Source organism: Indicator indicator, chromosome Z (genome assembly GCF_027791375.1).
Source record: "Indicator indicator isolate 239-I01 chromosome Z, UM_Iind_1.1, whole genome shotgun sequence".
Lineage (NCBI taxonomy): Eukaryota > Metazoa > Chordata > Aves > Piciformes > Indicatoridae > Indicator > Indicator indicator.
The window spans coordinates 6,511,930-6,531,545 of record NC_072053.1 but is presented as its reverse complement, the minus strand read 5'-3'; the positions used below and the strand labels follow the sequence as shown (position 1 = coordinate 6,531,545).

At 42.1% G+C, this 19,616-nt stretch overlaps 2 protein-coding genes across 2 annotated transcripts in view; one reads left to right on the top strand and one right to left on the bottom strand.

Annotated features, from left to right (window-relative positions):
* The window catches only part of ATG10 (autophagy related 10), a 99,623-nt gene extending 90,553 nt beyond the window's left edge, over positions 1-9,070 (top strand). Inside the window, exons 5-7 of the mRNA XM_054398275.1 lie at positions 6,496-6,593; positions 6,903-7,022; positions 8,914-9,070. Coding sequence (XP_054254250.1) covers positions 6,496-6,593; positions 6,903-7,022; positions 8,914-9,070 — 375 coding nt within the window. The remainder of the gene's footprint in view (positions 1-6,495; positions 6,594-6,902; positions 7,023-8,913) is intronic.
* Positions 9,071-17,557: 8,487 nt separating this feature from the next.
* On the bottom strand, positions 17,558-19,615 carry RPS23 (ribosomal protein S23). Its single transcript, XM_054397860.1, has 4 exons — positions 19,558-19,615; positions 19,098-19,257; positions 18,151-18,271; positions 17,558-17,747 (listed from the first exon to the last, which is right to left on the bottom strand). Exons 1-4 carry the CDS (start codon positions 19,559-19,561, stop codon positions 17,601-17,603), a joined length of 432 nt encoding a protein of 143 aa, XP_054253835.1. The 5' UTR covers positions 19,562-19,615; the 3' UTR covers positions 17,558-17,600.
* Between the last annotated feature and the right edge of the window lies 1 nt (position 19,616).

The following is a 19,616-nucleotide window of genomic DNA, read 5'->3' as shown; positions in this document are numbered from 1 at the left end:
AATTCAACATGGTTCAAGTTTCACATGTTCACAGCTACTGTTCTGGTTGTGGGACACAGTCAATCTGAAGAGCAAAGTAAGGTACTATTGCTACATCTAAAAATAATGAGTGAAAAAGAAGTTAGACTGTGAATTCAAGAATATAGAATACTAGTATTATCATAATGTTGCAAGAAGGATTTTTACCCTAAAGGGGGTATTTGTTTCAATAAGTGTGGTGAAGAATCAGTGAAAGAAGAAGAACATGCATCTTCTTTCTTCACTGCATCACTATTTCCATTTTCCTACATGGAAGAAATTATGAGGGACAGGTTTTATCATTTATACTTTCTTTTTCTGACCTGATGACCAGGATTGTAAACACTACCGGGAAAATGTCTGAGCAGGATTGATCCTGGCTGTGTTGTTTGGTGGTAGCATCCTGCTTTGAGGTTTTGACACCCCTCCATGAATTTATTTTTTTTTTGCAAAGCAACATTATGCAAACTGGATCAGGGAACAGGCAGTCTAAGGCACAAATCCGTTGCACTATCATAAATGGAGAGACCACAAATGTTATGATGGATGCTTGAAGGCACTTTAATGTAGCACTGGAGAAAATAGAAGCCATTATTACTGAAAGAGCTCCAGTTTTGACAGAAAAAATAACTGGTGCTGTTACAAGAGATGTAATGACAACAAAGTACCTGCTGGCTGGGGAAGAGAAAAGCAGAGTACAGTAGAGATACCACAGGCAATTACCCATTACCTGAAGTAATGTTTATTTTTAATTTAAATGTGACATGGATAGTATTTCCTGTATGCACTGCTTGATAAAATGACATAATCCAGTCTGGTGGAAGTTTTAGGCTTAATTATACTTGTGCTTAGGAGCTACACAATCTTTGCTGCTGTTCAGATTCGTGTCTTAACATTTCCCTGTGCAATGGGCACTGCACAGGAATGGGGGTGAAGTTAGTTTTCAGCATCTTAACTCTTGATACCCTGCGAGGGTCATCCCATTTCATTAGTAAATGCAATCAGTAAACAAGGCAGGTGAAGGATGGTTAATCAAACTTTCACATCCCTGGTGGACTTTATGAGAAAAGATCTTCTTACATGATACAATAAAAGCTGCTGCTCAACTGGAATATTTTACTGTCCTCTTGAGAACCTATAGCATTCACTTTATGTTGTTATTGCTGAGTATTTGGGGACACTGTCTAAGATAAACCTCAGAGAAGGAGGTTTAAGCTCACAATGAAGACAGCTCAGGACTGTGGATGAATGGTTGTAGTTGCACAGCTTTCGTGCTGGTAGTGCTGTTACATACAATCTTCTGTAGCATTGCTAAACAAAACTATATTAATTTTCAGACTATCCAATGAAACATTTCACATCTTTCATCTGTCTCTCTCTTGCATAGTTCTGCATGGGAAGAGTTGAGGTCACAGCTATAGAAATGCATACAGAGCATCCTTACAGTCTTCCTCGAAGTCACCTAGTAAAGAGGCCTTTCTACAGAAAATTCATGAAGCAACATTTTGAGTTTCCAAATTCAGTGGAGCTAGTTGCTGCCTGTAAAAATTTTATTTCCCATGAAAGTTGGGTCAGACTCGGAGGGATGTGCAGATATGTGATGGACTCCTGTGTGTGGTGCTGAACAGGCGAGTGTTACGAATCAGCCTCGTAGATACACAAGATCTTAGATAGATACAAGTAAATAATGTTGCTGATTTCAAATAAACTGTGTGTCAGTGTATTACTGTCCAGACGAGTTGTGGGCAACCTGCAATTGAGCTCTTTCTGTACAGTGCCAGCATGTAATTGTGAGAGTTGGCTTGAAATTCTCACACATTACTCTCTAAAATGCATGACCAACTGGAGAAAGATTAATTGCTAAAGCAGAAGTGCCTCTTTTGTTTTGGCACTATTGAAGTGCCTGGGTTTTTTTGCATGAAGTCCTAGTAGGGCTATATTATATTTTTACATAACTGGCTAGCCAAAGGCTTGTAATACTGCCCTGGTACTTTGCTCAGGATACATTTCACTGCATGTGGAGTATCATTCCATGAAATGACTGCAGCCAGTAGTAAATATGCTCATGAAGCTGATGCAGCACTAAGTTTCATTGATTCTCACACTGTTGATAGTTTGAGAAGGACTTGGGAATCACCATAGTGCAGATGAGCAGCCCTCTCTCATGGCATGCCATGAGTAGCGGAAGTGTGAATTTCCCACTTTTCCTGAGAGAAGAGCTGACCTACAGGGAGTGCCCCCTGTGGTGGCAAGATAAAACACTATCTTCTGTTCTGAACTCATCTGCAGTGACTACCAGCGAGGGCACTAATTAATGGCACTTTGACTGTGCAAAACCTGACAATTGCATATGCACCCGTGGCACAGTAATGAGTTCTAGCTACCACCAGCATGGGCCAGATCTGAACTGGTGACCTGGCAGTGAAAAGGCTCTCTAGCCCGTTACCAATTCTGAAGCCATTCAGGGCTTTGATAACTCTTGCATTTTTATTGGCAGCTCTCTGGTGCTTCCTCCTCAGAGCTGCTGTGTCAGTGATTTAACCTTGAGTATACATTAAAGCCTCTTGGGGATGCCATTATGTGGAGGACTTGGAAATTAGGATTTACTGAATCAGATCTGATGCTCTCAGAGAGTGTTTTCCTTGATGCTCAAAAGCTCTTCTTCCCTGCCTCAGCTTTTTCCGTTTTTAGAGGCTCCTGATTAATGGGTCTTGGCTTAGGATTTCTTCTAATCTCTTGTGCTTTTATGGGTTTTCTAACAGTGTGTGACATACTCCTATCTTTCAGGTTTTGAAAGATCATGGCAGTTTCATGCCTTTTCTTTAGGTTAAGAAAGCTGCATGCAGCAAGCTTACTGAAAAAATCTGACTTTGGACACAGTTGTATTGCCTGTGGACTTTCAGTGCTGAAGGATCTGTGTAATAATGAACTTCAGTTTCCTGGATTAGAGGTAAACCAGAAAGTGACAGTGCTCAGTTTTCAAAATACCCTGCAAAGTGGAAACGGAAGCAGCTGTTCCTGGATGTGGAGACATGCAGCTTTACTGCATGTGCTTTCTCAGAGCCTGGATAAGGGGCAGCATGAGTTTAACTAAACCTCTGGAACAGTTCATTGTTACCATTCAAAATTCTGAGGATTATCATGAGACTTGCACTATCCTGGTACAGGTATTACTTCAGAAAGTGTATGAAGCAACCCTGGATAATCTGAAGAACAAAGGGAAGAGAGGTTGACTAACCAAAATTCAGAGCCTTTGTATCAACCCAGAAGTAATGGCTGGGTCTTGTAGCACAAACCTCTTCCTTACATCTGTTAGATCTGGAGGGGAGGAAAGAGCCTTTCCATTCTTTCAAGAAGAATGGATATTCTTTCTGAATATTCTTTTGAGAAGAATATTCAGCTTTCAAGAAGAATGGAGGAGACATCACAGGGAACTGGAAGTGTGAACAGATTTCACCTCTATCACATTCTTGTAAGTCACAGATTGATGCCAAAGTGCAAAAGCATTCTGCTTTTTCAGTCGGACACATAATTGTTAGAGCTTGGGAATCTTTTCAGTGTCACTCTCTCCCCTTGTAAAATGAGGAAGAACTAAAAGAGGAGCAATGTAGATTGTGAAGTTAGTAAGCTATTTTTAAAAATTAAGTCGGGCCTCCGTTTGTTACTCACTAACGGTTGGCTGAAGCAAGAAGTGCTGGGTAGCATAAAACCAGATAACTGGATGGTTGGGAATGACTTAAGGCTGAATATTCAGCTTTGGAAATTATCTTTATGGTAAATTCAGAGTGCTAAGTCACTTAAAGGCCAGATTATCTTCTCTGTTCTTTTTAGGAGTGTGTGCTCTTTGTGCTCTTTCTTTGTGTAAAGGAGTTGGCTGAAATTGCTGCTTAATCTACCTTTTTTTTTATTAATAGTTTTGTAAATATTGTTAACTGTCTTATTTTGCAATTTTTGAGGAATACCATTGGCACAATCTATATATTTTCAATAATTATTTGGAAACCCAAGCTGATTGAAGATAGCAGATAATTAGAAAGGATTTTTAGTTCAAACTACCACTTTTCTCAATGGAAAACAGCATCAGTTCACTTTTACCAACAGCAGATGGTAGCATTCTTGCACAAGTTATGTGTTTGCTCTGCAATGTAAAACAAGGCATTCTGAACACTTTAAAAAATATGTTCTGAAGCTTCTGGGGATTTTTTTTCAAGTTTTCTTAGACATAAAATGATTGATTTTCATGAGTACATTTTCACATGAGTACGTTTTCAACCAAGTGTCCTTCACAGTTTCACAGAATGTTAGGGGTTGGAAGGAACCTCGAAAGATCATCGAGTCCAACCCTCCTGCCAGAGCAGGATCACCTAGAGTAGGTCACACAGGAAAGCATCCAGGCAGGTTTTGAATGTCTCCAGTGAAGGAGATTCCACAACCTCCTTGGGCAGCCTGTTCCAGTACTCTGTCACCCTCAACTGTAAGACACCCTGTTTAATATTTAATAACATAAACCACATCCTATTTGCTGAACATGACAGGCTAGGCTTTGCTTTTTTTTTCTATGCAAAGGGTTGAAGAAAGAGCTTTTAGTGTGCTGCAGGAAGATTTTGCAAGCATCTTCTCAGTGCAGGCAGTTTACTACATGGTAAGATAAAATGCCATCACAGAAGTAGGGGAGCCAGACTGTGTCAGCTTGGATGAGGGAAATCTGTGTCAGAGCATGAATTTAGCATCTCTTCTTTGCTGTCGAGAAACAGAGCCACCACAAGAAGCACAACTAAGAAAAAGGGTCTTTACCCATCACATTAATCCTCGTAGTCAGTCTGAGCTGTGGCTTTGGTAAGTATTGTAGGGTAGTAAGCCCAGCTCATGTAGCTGAACAGGGAATGCCATGCAGAGGTGGTGATCTTGCTGTTTTCTCTGTTGTCCACGACTGCTGCTCCCCACCCACTGCCTTGTGCTGTGTGCTTCTTGGCTCTGGGTCCTGGGCTCAGTGACATCTAAGCACAATCTGTGCTCGGCTATAACAGGCTGTCATGGTGTTTCAGATTCTACATTTTTCTTCTCTGAAACCCCTTCCTAGCCATTCCCTGCTGTGCTGTTATGCCCCTTACTGCATGTGGGGATGAGGTAGGATTTGTTTATTTTGGTGCAGAAGTACTAGCAGCGACCTCAGCATATTAGAGGAAAATCCCTTCCCTAGGCATGGTGCATGAGGCAGTTGGATATGCTGATCTCCTCGTATCAGCCGTGTAAGAGCAGATGAGATCACTGTTAAAGCTTTGCACTGAGTGCAAGCTTGATTAAGTCAGAACACGTATTCTGTTCGAGTGCCGGCTGGAGATGAAAGTGAAAGCTTTATGGAGCATTGGATTGGGTTTTCTGCAGCACCGTGTGCAGTGTGAAGGAGGAGAGGAACAGACAGAGCCTTACCATGGTGTGAGGAGTGTGTCTGACTGCAAACGTAACTGTGACTAAATTTTATTCTTTTCCTCAGGATGGTTTTGACTGGGTCTTGAGGAGTAACTGTTTAGGACCTTTTCCTGTAGAATAGCCTAAAATGAGGATGTGCCACCTAGTGGAAGTTAAATCCACCTTGAAGGCTCTTGCTTCTTACTTCCTCCCACTGGCTCCAAATTAAACCATTTTTCCTTCCCACCACCAGTTTGAGAAGATACAAAGATAAGAGGTCAACATTTTTACAGAGCTTTCCTATGGGGCAGATTGTTTGATATATTGCATTTGATCAGATGCCTGTTTATACAGTAGCTTTGCCTACTTGCAAGTAAATTGCTGATACATTTACTTAAGTTACTTTTGCAAACTGTTACATTTTAACTAATGTGGTGGCAGAGCCGTCACTTCCCTTTACGTGCCTTATGGGGAGAGACTGAGGGACCTGCGGCTTTTTAGTCTGGGAAAGAGAAATCTGAGAGGGGATTTAATAAATGTTTATAAATATCTGAGGGCTGGGTGTCAGGAGGGAGGGGACAGGCTCTTCTCACTTGCTCCCTGTGATAGGACAAGGAGCAATGGATGTAAGCTGCAGCACAGGAGGTTCCACCTCAACACAAGGGGGAAGTTCTTTACTGTAAGGGGCACAGACCACTGGAACAGGCTCTCCGGAGAGGTTGTGGAGTCTCCTTCTCTGGAGACTTTCAAGGCTTGTCTGGATGTGTTCCTCTGTGACCTGAGCTAGATTGTATGGTCCTGCTCTGGCAGGGGGGTTGGACTCAATGATCTCTTTGGGTCCCTTCCAACCCCTGATACCCTGTGACCCTGTGATCTTTTTAAGGTAGAAGAATATGGTCTCATGTATTAATTTGTCAACGACTATCAGTAGAAGAGCAATGTGGGTTAGATTCTGCAATAAGAAAAGTTGCATGAAGGATTGATTGGGTCCTCCATTGTCTTTTCCAGGTGCATATGGTATGTTTTGTTTTCTTCTTGCATAATAAAATTATTGATGTTCCCTCTTAGGAGCACCCCTTGCTTGGACAGCCATTTTTTGTTCTGCATCCTTGCCAGACTAGTGAATTTGTGTCTTCTATACTGACCAGTTCACAGAAAGACAACAGGTGAGGAACACTGCTGTGTCTTACAGGCTTCATGCAATGCAGATGAAGTGGAAATGGTCAAAACAACTTCTTTGGTCCAAACAGAGTAAGATTCTGTATTGACACTTAAGGGCTGAAAGTTAAAATACATTTGCTATAGACAAAGTGAAGCAATAGTCCCATACGAAGTTATTTTATGACTATCAAGTGTGTTTACTATTTAAAAAATGTTGGGGTAATATTTATCGTGCTTTTTTATATTTGGGTTTTTTGTTTGGGGGGGGGAGGTTTGTTGTTGTTGTTGTTTTTTAATTTTCTTTTTTTCCCTAGACACACAAATTACATTATATTGTGGCTCAGTACTGTAGGCCCAGTTGTGGGTCTAAATCTGCCCCTGAGTTATGCAAAACTAGCACTTGAGCAGAATACAAATGCTGATTCAGATGAAAGGTAAGAGAAAATGAAATCACCCTCTTTCTCTCCCATCCTCCTATAAAATTAAAAAGATCAGATAGATAACTGGCAAAATCATTATCTTCTCCTTTGGGGCTCTTGGTTCAGTTCATTTAGGACTCAACTTCTTATATTTTGCTTACAAGGCTGCCTTCTTCCCTTACTTTACAATACAAATTTGCACTGAAAGATGTGCTTAGCACATTGCTGTCACCCTTCATGACTGTCAGAAGGTCCCTGATGTCCTGGGGTCTTTCTCAGGTGTGTAAAAGCATTTTATGATGGTCTCTCTAGCACATGGTTGGTGGTGTGATTTAGCATAACTCTGCTACAATTATTTTAATTTCATCTCCTTTTTCTGTTTGATGTTGCCAATTCAGACCTCTGAGATGAAGGACAGATGATGGTTAGTGGTAGTAAAGCTACTGCAAACTTTCCTAGGAAATAAACAATGGAATTCTTCCCAACTGGTAAGCAGTGCAGTGCGGAAAAATCACTGTCTGTCACTCCTTCTCTGAAAAGAATTTCCTTGACTACAGTGGAAGATCTAAGAGCTGGATGCAGTTATGACAAGAACTCTCAAGCACCACCATGCTCCGAACTCCTTTGCAATTCCATTGACCCATTGAAGTCATTGATCTCCTATCTCTGTTTTACTGTGTTTATGGCTTATTATAGACTGTGATTATGACTTAACTGGTTATTAATGAGGATGAACACAAGTGCATAAGTCTGTAGTTCCTTGATGCAGAGTTGAGACACACTTAGTTTGGGTCTAGTAAACTTACCAACTGAAAATCATGTCTCTAGAAAATCTGCACCTTCTGTGAGGATATCTACAGTGAAGTACTTGCAGGACATGATTTAAGCTTGTGGCAGTACTTGTGTATGCTGACATTACTCTGCCTAGGGACCACCTTCTCCACCACAGCCTGATGATGCATGAACCACCCTTGTGTTCCACAACACACAGAGAATATTCTCACCCTCCTGACCATACACAGATATGGATGTGCTGGAATGTGTCCAGAGAAGGGCCATGAAGATTATCAGAGGGTTGGAGCACCTCTTCTATGAAGACAGGCTGAGAGAGTTGGGTTTGTTCAGTCTGGAGAAGAAAAAACTCCAAGAAGACCTTATTGTGGCTTACTGGTATCTGTAGGGTGCCTACAAGAAAGCTGGTTAGTGATAGGACTAGGGGGAGTGCTAGAGGAGGGTAGATTGAGATTAGACAGTAGGAAGATGTTCTTCACTGTAAGGGTGGTGAGACACTGGAACGGGTTGCCTAGAAAGGTGGTGGAAGCCTCATCCCCGGGGGGTTTTAAGGCCAGGCTGGATGTGGCTCTGGGCAACCTGCTCTAGTGGAAAGTGTCCCTGCCATGGCAGGGGGGTTGGAACTAGATGATCCTTGAGGTCCCTTCCAACCCTGACAGTTCTGTGATTCTAATATCCTAGGACCAAATAATACTTTTGTGAGCACATTTTGTGTACATCATGCTTCAAGGAACAAGGAGGATAAGGACTGTAGACAGAGTACTTAACAGTCTCCATCTGACTAAGCACATACAGTTCTAGAGTTCAAGGTGCCTAACGCTGTGATATGAGAACATCTGGCTTTTCAGTGCTTCACTGCCTCCAAAGGAGGCTCTGCCATACCCTATGGGAGTTACTGTTGTAGTCAATTAGTATTTCTTATTGCACTAGTAGTTGTTCACAGGTTTAGTTCCTATCCTGCAGTCTTTATGCAAGCTTCCCTTCACAGCTGTTGATTTTTGGGCAAGCAGGAATTGCATGATAGTGCAATCAGTGAAAACCAGATTTAAAGTAACTTTCATACAAGTCGTCTTGCATTCTTTCCCAATCATATTTTATTTGTTGTATAAAACAGACCACAAGTCCTGAGCAGTTGGGATGGAATTACAGATTTTACTTCATCTGTTCAGCAAGCAGTAAGTCACCTGCATACAGCATCCAATGTATGCCACATCAGAGCTGGAGATGTGAAATGCATTGGGTTTCAGATTCTGAGTTTTCAGGTGTTTTGATTGGTTGCATGTTGTTAACTTACATATTATTGGTGGATTGAAGTACAGTGCAGTCTTTACTGTTTTATTGGTGCAGAATTATCTTGACAGCCTGTGGTGGTAGGCCATGACACATGGCCAAGTACAAATCCAGACAGGCCTTAAGATTTCTAGACAGGTCCTTTCTCTCCCCTTCTTCCTGCCACAACAACAGGCCAAGACAGGAAAAGGAACAAAGGGGACAGGACCTTGCCTGTCTGGTAAACAAGATGCCCATCTGGGGTCAGAGCATGTAAGCTCCCCCAGATATGAGGTCCTGGCCTCTGCCTTTTATGGCCATAAGCTGGCAGAAGGCTATTCCGTTGGGTGGCTACATGTTCACTTTGGTGCCCCACTAGACCAAGTGACCTCTGGCATTTTGTAAATATACAAGTGGCTAGGTATCCTGGGGGCTCCTGCTCAAATCGGCTCCTGCTCACATCCCCTTGCTCAGATCCACCTTGCTCAGATCCTCCTCGCTCAAATCTGCCTTGCTCAAGCCTTGTCGTTTCGAGTGTCCTGCCTTGCTCCGAGTGCCTGCTCCAGAGCCCTGGGATAAAGCCTGAGCCTCGAACTGGATTACAAACCGACAGTTTCTGGAGCCTGTCAGCAGAGAGAGTGAGCTAGGGACTATCTCCAAATTCCCACTTTAATCCTTGTGAGTAAACCCTGGCCTGCTCATATCTTCCTAAGGGTTATTGGCCAGCCTTTGGTGTATAAGTGGGTGAAGCTATTTGTGTCATAGCTTTTTCCAATCTCTGAACTCTCTAAATTGTGTCAAAATTGCCATTAAACCTCCTGGAAGAATTCACGACCGAATAGAACCTGTAAATAATTCTATCAGTTTTGTACATAGTTTTGGGGTGGTGTTTTGGGAAAATAAAATAACTGTATTTTATAATTCCTGCCTTGTTAATTTAATTCAAAACTAATACACAGCCATTGGGAATTAATAACCAAAGCACGAAATTTATCTCATTCTGAGTCATAACAACCTGAAAAGCCATTTTTTCCATGTAAGATTTATAAAATATGGCCTTCCATTCATGTACCATGCCAGCAGCTACCCTGCCTTTTTAAAAACGTTTTGTAACATGCTTGGCAATTGCATCCATAGCTGATTTTCACATTTAAGGGAGACTTACAGAGGAAGGGAAAAAAACCAACTCAAACCCATATAACAGCAGTTTTTAAATATCCATCCTTGTTCTATGATCTTCATTTTGTGATACACTGGAACACTGGAGTAAAAGCAGTCAGCCCATCTCAGCTGTGCGTCAACTTCTGCTTCTATCCAGTGTATTGGCACACTTACACCGTGCTGGCTAGCCCTTGGGACCTTTATTCCTGGTGTAACTTACAACCAGTCTTGAGCAGCTTTATTTAAAGCTAGATCTGAATTAGCTTCTTCTGACCTTAGCGTCAGGGAAGTAGAAAGGATTGATGGAGTTGTTCCTTGTAAACCATGAGCACAGAATACTGCATCAGCATATCTGAGAACCAGTTATGCTCGTCCTACCAAAGTGTCACAGATGTTGCTGCACTGAGGGTTGCATATATAGAAGAAATTCCACTTTTAAACTATAAATAATAGAGTGCAATCCTGGATACGGAATGGCTTTAGAGTAACCTAGAGCTGAGAAGCTAGTTTTAATGTCCTCGTATTGTTAAATGAGAAGAAAAGATCTTGCAACACCTTTGAGTATTATTTTCACTACTAGTTGTTAGACTGTGAGAAGACTCAACTGCTAAGCTGCTGCTGTGCAAAAGGTATAAGCACATTTTCACAGGCATCTCTTGGAGAACAGCTCTTCCTGTTTCTGTCTTGGAAGCAGAAACTGCAGTACAACAGTGCCATGACAGGACTTGGCTAGTTGGGCTTTTTCACTGTAGGCAAGAATTCTTATTGCAAATCTGTGAAGTGTTACTGCTCTGCTCCAAATGTCAGCATCTTGTCCATGTGACACTCCGTACATCAGATGGTGTAACTTACAGATTGTAATTGCTGACAAGAGAAAAAAAATATGAAGTTTGGGAGAATACACCGTAGGCACTTTCTCCACTCCATCAGCCTTCCATTGCATCTTAGTCAACTTTTTCTTCTTTTCAATAATCAGAAGAAAAGTGGAATTTTTGTGTAGATAGAAAAATATTTTATGTGGAGGAAGTCTCAGCAGCCATTGCTTCCTACCTTGGTTTATCATTAATAAACAAAATTGAGGACTATTTGGACAGGTCATTGCACATTGTACTAGTCTTAAGATTTCCTCTGTCAGAGGCAACCCTAGGCACTTGTCTAATGGATGGCTGCACACAGCAGGATATTGTTTTGTCACTGTCCGGACAGTCACACTCTAACTCCCAGACATCTTTGTCCTAGCAATAACTCTACCTTCTGGGTATCTTATGACCATACATTCACTTGGCTGGACACTCAAGTTGTTCCCAGTTTCTGAAGCTGTCACTGTCTTGCTTCCTTCCTGCTGGTAACACGCCTCCAAATTCCGTTCAATGAGTACATAGACACTGTTCCCACAGTTACTGAGACATGATGGTGATAATGGGAAGCATGAAGCAGGTGAGCAAACTGACAGTTCCCCTGTCCTGCTGCAGGTCTTAACCATTTAACATCACAACAATTTAACATCATAACAATTAAGAACAAAGCCAGTATTAGTGTTGCCCTGAAATTTTTTTAGACCTATGAAAAAATTCAGGTCAGTTAGTACAAATACACTTATCTTAGACTGAGAAACAAATACAGGGAAACATAAATATTTGGGGTCAAGGGGAGATATAATCTTGTTTAGGTATCTACTTTCTAATGCATTCTGTGGGAGGTAGGCATCTAATTTCCCATTTAGTGACTTACAGGATGTTTTTTACTGTTTATGTACAGAAATCCTATTTTACATTCAAGTTAATTGCAGTACTGGTTTGTAATTTTCTGTAGCAAATCTACTGAACATTTCTAAATCCAAGCTTGGGTTTTGGCTGAAACCTTGCAGTTTACAAAAAATAATAAAAAAAGAAAAATCCAGTTCCACAGTTTTGTAAATTTGTTTAGTTGTTCAGCCTTGCTAATCTGAGAAGACATATTGAGGACCATTGCTTCTGGGGACTTCCTTTCAAGAGAACTGACTCATACCTGCCCTTGGTTACAAGAATCAGCAAGAAGAATGAATTTCATGTGTTCAGCTAAGCCAAAAATACGCTTCACTCTGGAATGTAGTTGCTACCTACATAATCCCTCATTTGTGACAGCATGACCAGGTTAGAATTTAACCCCCATCTGGTCTGCCAGAAGGTTTGTAGCTGGTTTTGGTTACTAAAAGAAACATGCCTTTGGTCAAACCGCATGCTTGTTTTCTAAACAGCAAATGTTGAGCTGGTTCATTAGAGCTGAATATAGTGAAGTAATCAATATCAATTCTTGTTGCAACTCCATGAATTTCAGCAAAACTTTTCATTAACTTTGTTTTTCCATTTGCTGTGATGATGGTTTAATGAGTTTGTTTGGACATCTGTATTTATATTGCACAGTGTTTCAGTTCCAGCACAAAGGAAGAAGGATGGCTCTTTCCTCTGAACTGTGAAGTTGAGTTACTTCCTCCAAAATACTCTCCTCTAGAGAACAGGGTGTATTTAAATATCTGTCTGTATTTTTAGTAACATAGGCTTTTAAAGTTTTTCGAAGAGTTAGATCATGTCTTAGCCATAAGTTCTTACCATCTAGAATAAAAAGAATGTATACTTGAAGTTCATAGCTGGAAAACTAACCAGATATTGACTGCTTGAGAAGAGTTAGGAAGGTGTCACACCTGTTATCTTTATATCCTAGATTCCATGATAGTCTTAAAAAAACCTGTACCACAAGGAAGCTTTCACTTCACCGCTGGAGAACTTGTTGTAACTGTCACCTTCTGAAGATCAATTTCAATTTAAGGTGAGGGAAGAGTTTACTCCTGTGTTTGAAAAGAGAATGGATTTATGGAGCCTTGCCTTGAACACCACCTTTTCCCCCAAGCCTCTTAGAAACCAGGCTGTTACCTGTAGTAGTATTTTTCAGTAATGTTGTTGGTACAGCATGCTGGAAGGGGGAGCCCTAAGGAGATCAGGCTGCATGCTTCTCTGTGTGCTGCGGGGTTCAGCAGCCGTGCTCTGTTAGCCTCATCAGGATAGGCCAGATGGAGACAAGTAATATTCAGGTGCTTCCTTTCCCCACCTTTGTTGCTGCCCAGGATTAGGCTATAGATAGAAAAGAATCCCAGTAAGCAGATTTTCACAGCAATCCCTGGTGTTCGTCTGTATCTTCTGGAATACATCACCTTAAAAGAGGGCAGTCTTCATGACTTTCTGCTGAGCAAGCACTGCAGTTTATAGCACTCCACTTTCAGGAGCAGGTAGAACCCACAGCAGAATTCAGGCTGAGTATGATTTCAGAGATGTGGCAAACTGTGGAAAAGAACTGATCCTTCTTTCCTTTGCACCTGAACTAATGCAGCTAGCTTTAATAAATTCTTGCTTTACTTGTTTGCTCCCAGTTTTGTGCATTCTCCTACTTCTGGTATCTATTATTGTTCCTCCACCTTAATAGTAGTCTCTTCTCTTCCGTGTCCTTGGCAAACTTACTCTTCTGTATCTAGCCACCGTTTAGCTATGCAACAGCAATAAGGAGATTTCCTACCAGGAACTTACTGGATCAGTTAAAAGCTAAATTTCACATTTGGAAGATTTCCTTTGTTAAAGTCCACATAAACAACCTTTTATGCCTCAGCTTTCCCCCTGATTGTACTGATAGCAACATCTAGTGGCAAGATTGACTCATGACAATGCCCTACTTTTGGAAGCTGGTCTAGCTCCATTTGCCTCCGGGTAAATCTTCATCTGCTCTCCTGCCAGACTGACTTCAGAACTTGAACAGAATTTGAACCACCAGGATTTCAATATTCCTCTTCACTGGCTGCTGTAAAATCTTTTTGTTCACAGTAGTATTACTGCCGTCCCTACTAAAAATTTTTACTATTTCAAGAAAAGCAAATCAGACTGAAGAGAACCAATCAGACTGAATTTGCTGGAATAACAAACCCAAAGCTGCTGATTTCTTTAGCTGAAGTAATCTTTCTCCTGTAGAAGTGGAGCTTGAATCCTAGCACCAGCAGTCGTGTAGGAAATAATTTGCATACATAAGACCTGATTTCTGGATTAAACTAGCTGACTGGGATCTGTCACTGGAAACTGCTGTCAGACTTGTGAGTTACAGTCCAGTATTCAGTAGCTTCTAATAGCACTGTAATCAGGGATCACTGACAAACAGTTAGAGCCCTTCTAGCTGTTTTGCATGTAATTTTGCATCTGATTTCTCTCACATGTACCTGGAGTTGGTTTGTTATGTATTATTAGTAAATACAGCTGTGCTGATGGCAGCCAGTGCTGTCAGACCTGGTTGTGTACTTATATATAGAATTGTAGAATCAAAGAATAATTTTGGCTGGAAAAGGCCGTTTAAAATCATTGACTCCAGCTATTATCTAAGCTACCAAGTGTAGGGCTAAACCTTGTCCCTCGGCACCACATCTCTGCATCTTTGAAACACCTCCACGAGGAGCTTGTTCCAATGTTTGAGAACGCTTCCAGTGAAGAAGTTTTTTCTGATATTCAACCTAAGCCTCCTGTGGTGCAACTAAAGGCCATTTTGTCTCCTCCTACCACTTGTTACTGCAGAGAGGAGAGCAACCTCCACCTTGCTACAACCTCTTTTCAGGTAGTTGTAAACAGCGAGGTCTCCCTCCTCCTGCATGCATCTCTTTGGTGTGCTACTTTTACAATGATGAGACAAACCCACGTTCAGTATTGTGCCCCAACAAGGATTTGAATCCAAATCTCACAAATTCCCAGATGAACCAGTAGGTCTTTTGTAGTAGGTAGATTCCCAATCTGTTCTTAAGTTTTACTCCATTTTAATATAAATTAAAAAATACTAATTGTAGCCTAGCTTTTGGGATGAATTGTGAGGATCAGGTTCATAGGATGTTAGGGGCTGGAAGGGACCTTCGAAGATCGAGTCCAACCCCCCTGCCAGAGCAGGACCATAGAATCTAGCACAGGTCACACAGGAACATATTCAGATGAGTCTTGAAAGTCTCCAGAGAAGGAGACTTCACTCTGTGAATTGTTTGCACTGTAACTTCAGCCAAATAAGTATCTTGGAAGATTTATTGCATAAAACATTTCTTAACATGAAACAAAGCATCAAAAAGCAAAGGTACTTCCATGGGGCCAAATTCAGGATGAAATATATGACTGCAGGTATCAAATGAGTATGTGGCAATAGTCTAGAGGTGGATACAAGGGTCCATGCTGGCTTCCTGGTTGATGTTCTCTTCCACAAGAACCTGCTGTCCACACGTTCATGATGTTGAAAAACTGGGAGAAAAATGATTGACAATATGAACTGATTAAATACTTCAGTTTTTCAAATAGCTGGATTGTGTCACAGCCATCTTTGAAAAGTAAAGAACCCCCAAACAACATTTAGAAATATTTTTAGCCTAGCAAAGAAAGCCTAACAGCCCTGTGCAGAGATATGCTCCAGGCAGGACACAGCAGTTAAAACCTGCTGGAATGCTCTAGAAGAAATGGGCATCTTAGGCAGACTCACCTAAGTCCAACTAGACTTTAATTTGCACTTAATATGAAAGCATCTGGGTGAAGTTCTAGGGGCTGAGCAGGACATAGATGAGACTAGATGGACGGTTTAATAATCCCTTCAGGGCCTAAACCTGATAAAGTGTGTCAGGTGCCAGTACCTGTCTTCACAGTAGAAACTTTTTCATTTGAGCACCATGAATAAATAGCATTTTCAACATTCACAGTGATTATTTTCAATTTGTGGAAGGCTTTTTTTCCAAAATAAGCATTAAAATTCATGCCATTTCTCAACTTGCTTGAGGGGATGTTTTGATTCCTGGTGAATTTAATAGTGCCAGAGAAAAGATTCGGGTGGTTTTGGCCAGGCCTAGCAGTGTGAAATTTCATTTCAGTTCCTATAGGAAGAATTTTATGACTCGCATGACTGAGGATAAAATTCCAGCTACACTAGGCAGTTTCAGAAGAAACAGTTTATTTCTTCTAAAGCAGACTGGGTTGTGTAGGATGTTACACTTAATACAAACATCTCTCCCAAGCATATCTACACTCAACCACTGAGCAGATAGGCAAAAACATGGGCATAGTGTGCAATACCCAGAGCTCTGGAAAAAACCCACCATCCAAAACCCACCCATCCTGACACAGTTATGGGACAGTTTGTTCCATATCCGAAGAAAAAACTGTTCTCCTGTGCCCCTGAAGAACAATTCATCTTTCTTCATAGTGTTATTTTAGAAAAATGAATTCTCTTTATTTCTAAGTATGGAATGGAATGACTAGCAAAAGGTCACAGTAGATCTAACAGAGATGCAAGATGTGATCTTGCTGCCTGACACATCTCATTCCAGCAACTATATTCCCGCTAAGTACAGCACTACCATCTGTAAGACCTTTTCTGACAGAGAAATGCTACTTTGTGGCAGTAACCTCTTTACCTCTTGCACTGTAGAAGCCATCCAGTTCCTGGAAATGCAGCCTATCCAAGGCAAGCTAGCACACTGACTTTTTGAGTGATGCATAGCACGTCAGCTCTCTACTGGATCATGTGCCAGAGGATGCAGCTATGATCTTAGGAGCCTCCAGACCACATGCCAGAGGATGCAGCTCTCTTCCTCTATGATCTTAGGAGCCTCCAGTTCTCATAAACTACATAGGCAATGGAGCAAACACTGGAGATCTTTCCCTTCTACAATGATGCATACTTCCTTATGCCAGAGCCCCTCAATTTTACTGTCATCCTTGCACCTAAGCTTCAAAATCTTTACAGTTCCGCACTATTGGCAGCACAATAGTTCAAGAACGCTGTTGTGGAGCCTTTTTCACATCTTTTGGGAAGACAGGATTGTAACAGGCCTCAGAAAGGTCTATCAATCATGATAAGCAGGACAGCTGCTGTTCCAGTTAAACTCAAGAAGCCTTCCTGAAGGTACTGGCAATCAGGGATAGTTCATAAAGCACTCAAATACCCTTTCAACTCTGTGAAGTAATCTCTGAAGTTCCTGGCAGACAGCTGTGCTGCACCACACAACACAAATTTGAAAGCACAGTGCTTTTCAAGATTATCTACTGGTTACAAAGATGTTCTGGCTCTACTGTCACAGAATCACAGAATGATAGGTGTTGGAAGGGACCTTTGGAGGTCATCCAGTCCACCTCCCTTTCCAGAGTATGTCATTCAACAGCAAAGCATTTCTCACAGAAGGAAAAGCCAGCTGCCAGCAACACAAAGGCTGCACTCGCGTCTCTTTGTGGTACTTGCACACAAACATTAAAACCCCATAATCCTTAAAAAAAAAAAAAAGGCAATAGAAGTTTTTTCAGTCAAAAATTTTATTGGCATTCTTGGCAAATCAACCTGAATTTATGATCTTGGTCTCTCCTTCTTGCCCTTGTACAAAGCCAACAGAGAAACGTTGGCTACTTTGACAACCTTGAAGCGAACTCCAGGGATGTCACCAACAGCATGACCCTTCCGACCAAAACCAGCAACCAGAACTTCATCGTTTTCCTGCAAGAAAAGACCATGCAGTTACAGAGGTACAGATGTTAAACCTGCACATACTTCTGAAATGGGTAGCCTTAAACTTGAGCCACACCTAGGCTTTCTAAGGGTGGAAATACTGACAGTTATTAAGAAACATACATGCATAGAGGCCTGTTATTCCTTCAGTGTTTTGAAGAAACCCGACGCAAGACATCGTTTAGCTTGCTGCAGCACGGCTGAGAACTGCTTTTGTTAGTGGAAGGTAAAGTACAAAACCATCTCTTTTTTTGTCTGCCTCCGCCACTACAGCTTTAAGATGTGGGGTGCAGAACACCACAGACCCCTGTCTAACCATCCCCTAAATCCATCAATGAGGTGCTTCTTTATGTTGACATCTAACTTTCATAGATCACTTCTTGTAAATTACCTCGATGAAGTTCAGGCAGCCGTCGTTGGGAACAAAAGCTGTTATTTTTTTGCCATTCTTAATCAGCTGGACTCTAACACATTTTCTGATGGCAGAGTTGGGTTGTTTAGCTTCTACTCCACTACAATGGAAGCACACGGAGATCAGCAAAACCAGTTTGATGAACTAGCAGATACTTATTACATTACCATAAATTACTATACTACTTTGCCTTAAGTTGTATCTATACTTCAAAATGAGAAACTGTTACCTGTTTAGAGCTACTCAACAGATAGAAGTCCAGTTCCTAAACTAAGTAAGCATTTAAGAATAATCACATACAGATGAATAGTAATTCAATAAAAATTGGTGGGGGGTGGGGGAGGAGAAAAAGAGGAAACACCTTGGAGCTCTTGCAATGTTCCAGTTAAACTTAAAAATTACAAAACAAACAAAAAAACCCCAAACAAGCAAAAAACCCCCAAAACATCGAAAGAAAAAAACCCCACCAAAACAAACAAACAAAAAGCCTGCGAAAAACTTCTAGATACTATTTTAGACACATGGCACACATGTAAAATCCAACCCTGCCTAAATCCAAAACCTGTGTAAGTGGTATTTCTAGTCTTTTTCTTATGAATAAGCAGAATTTTTGAAGTGACTCGTGTATTAGAAAAAATCCCTGTCAGCACTGCCACTTAGAAAAATAAACCATTTTGAATCAAGCACACCAAAGCAAATAGAAACGTGCCATGTTACAGCCCGCAAAGCTCTCCCAGATTTTTAAAGTAAAATAACTTGGCGATCTTTCCTTTTTGAGGGCCCTCTGGAAGGGCTCACTTCCAGAGGGCCTTCCCAGGGCAGCTCGATGCCCCAACGCCGCGCTCTGGCCGGCCGCGGGGCCGAGCCCACGTGGAATGGTGGCCTTAAATTGGCGGCGGAACTCCGCTCCGCGGACCTCTACCTACACTTTCTCCAGCACGATCCCCTTGGCGTGGGAGGCGCCACCGAACGGGTTGGCCTTCAGCGCCGTGCCCAGGTGAGCCTTCTTGTACTGCTTGTCGTGCCATTTCTGGTCGCGGCGATGGCTACGGAGCTTCCGGGCTGTGCGAAGTCCTCGGCACTTTCCTGCGGAACAAGAGCGAAGAGAGATGAGGGGAACGCTCCCGCATCCCCAATCCTCTCACCAGGCCTGTCCCTAGCTGCGTATTTGGGGACGGGGCCCGGCCGCACTGCTCCCGAAGAGCAGCGGCGGCGTGGTAATGGCGGCCACGGCGCTACCGCCCAACCCGGTGTCGTAAGGGCCCAGACCCGGTGGCAGGCTAGCGAAGCACAGCGAGGAGAGCGCCACGGACGCCGCCGCGGTACCTCCACTGCCTCATCCCGCGCCCCCGACCGGCCCGGCCCAGTTGCCGCCGCAGCGCTCACCCATCTTTGTGCTGCGGCTGCCGAGAGCGAAAGAAGGAGTCCCACCCTCTCCACGCAGC

Bases quoted from the DNA above. Each gene is read 5' to 3' on its own strand.
- RPS23 (XM_054397860.1), bottom strand. The intron at 18,272-19,097 runs GTAGGTAGAGGT...CTTCCATTGTAG, and splicing joins GGGATCGTGCTGGAGAAAGT to TGGAGTAGAAGCTAAACAAC. The intron at 17,748-18,150 runs GTAATTTACAAG...CTTTTCTTGCAG, and splicing joins GCTGCCTGAACTTCATCGAG to GAAAACGATGAAGTTCTGGT.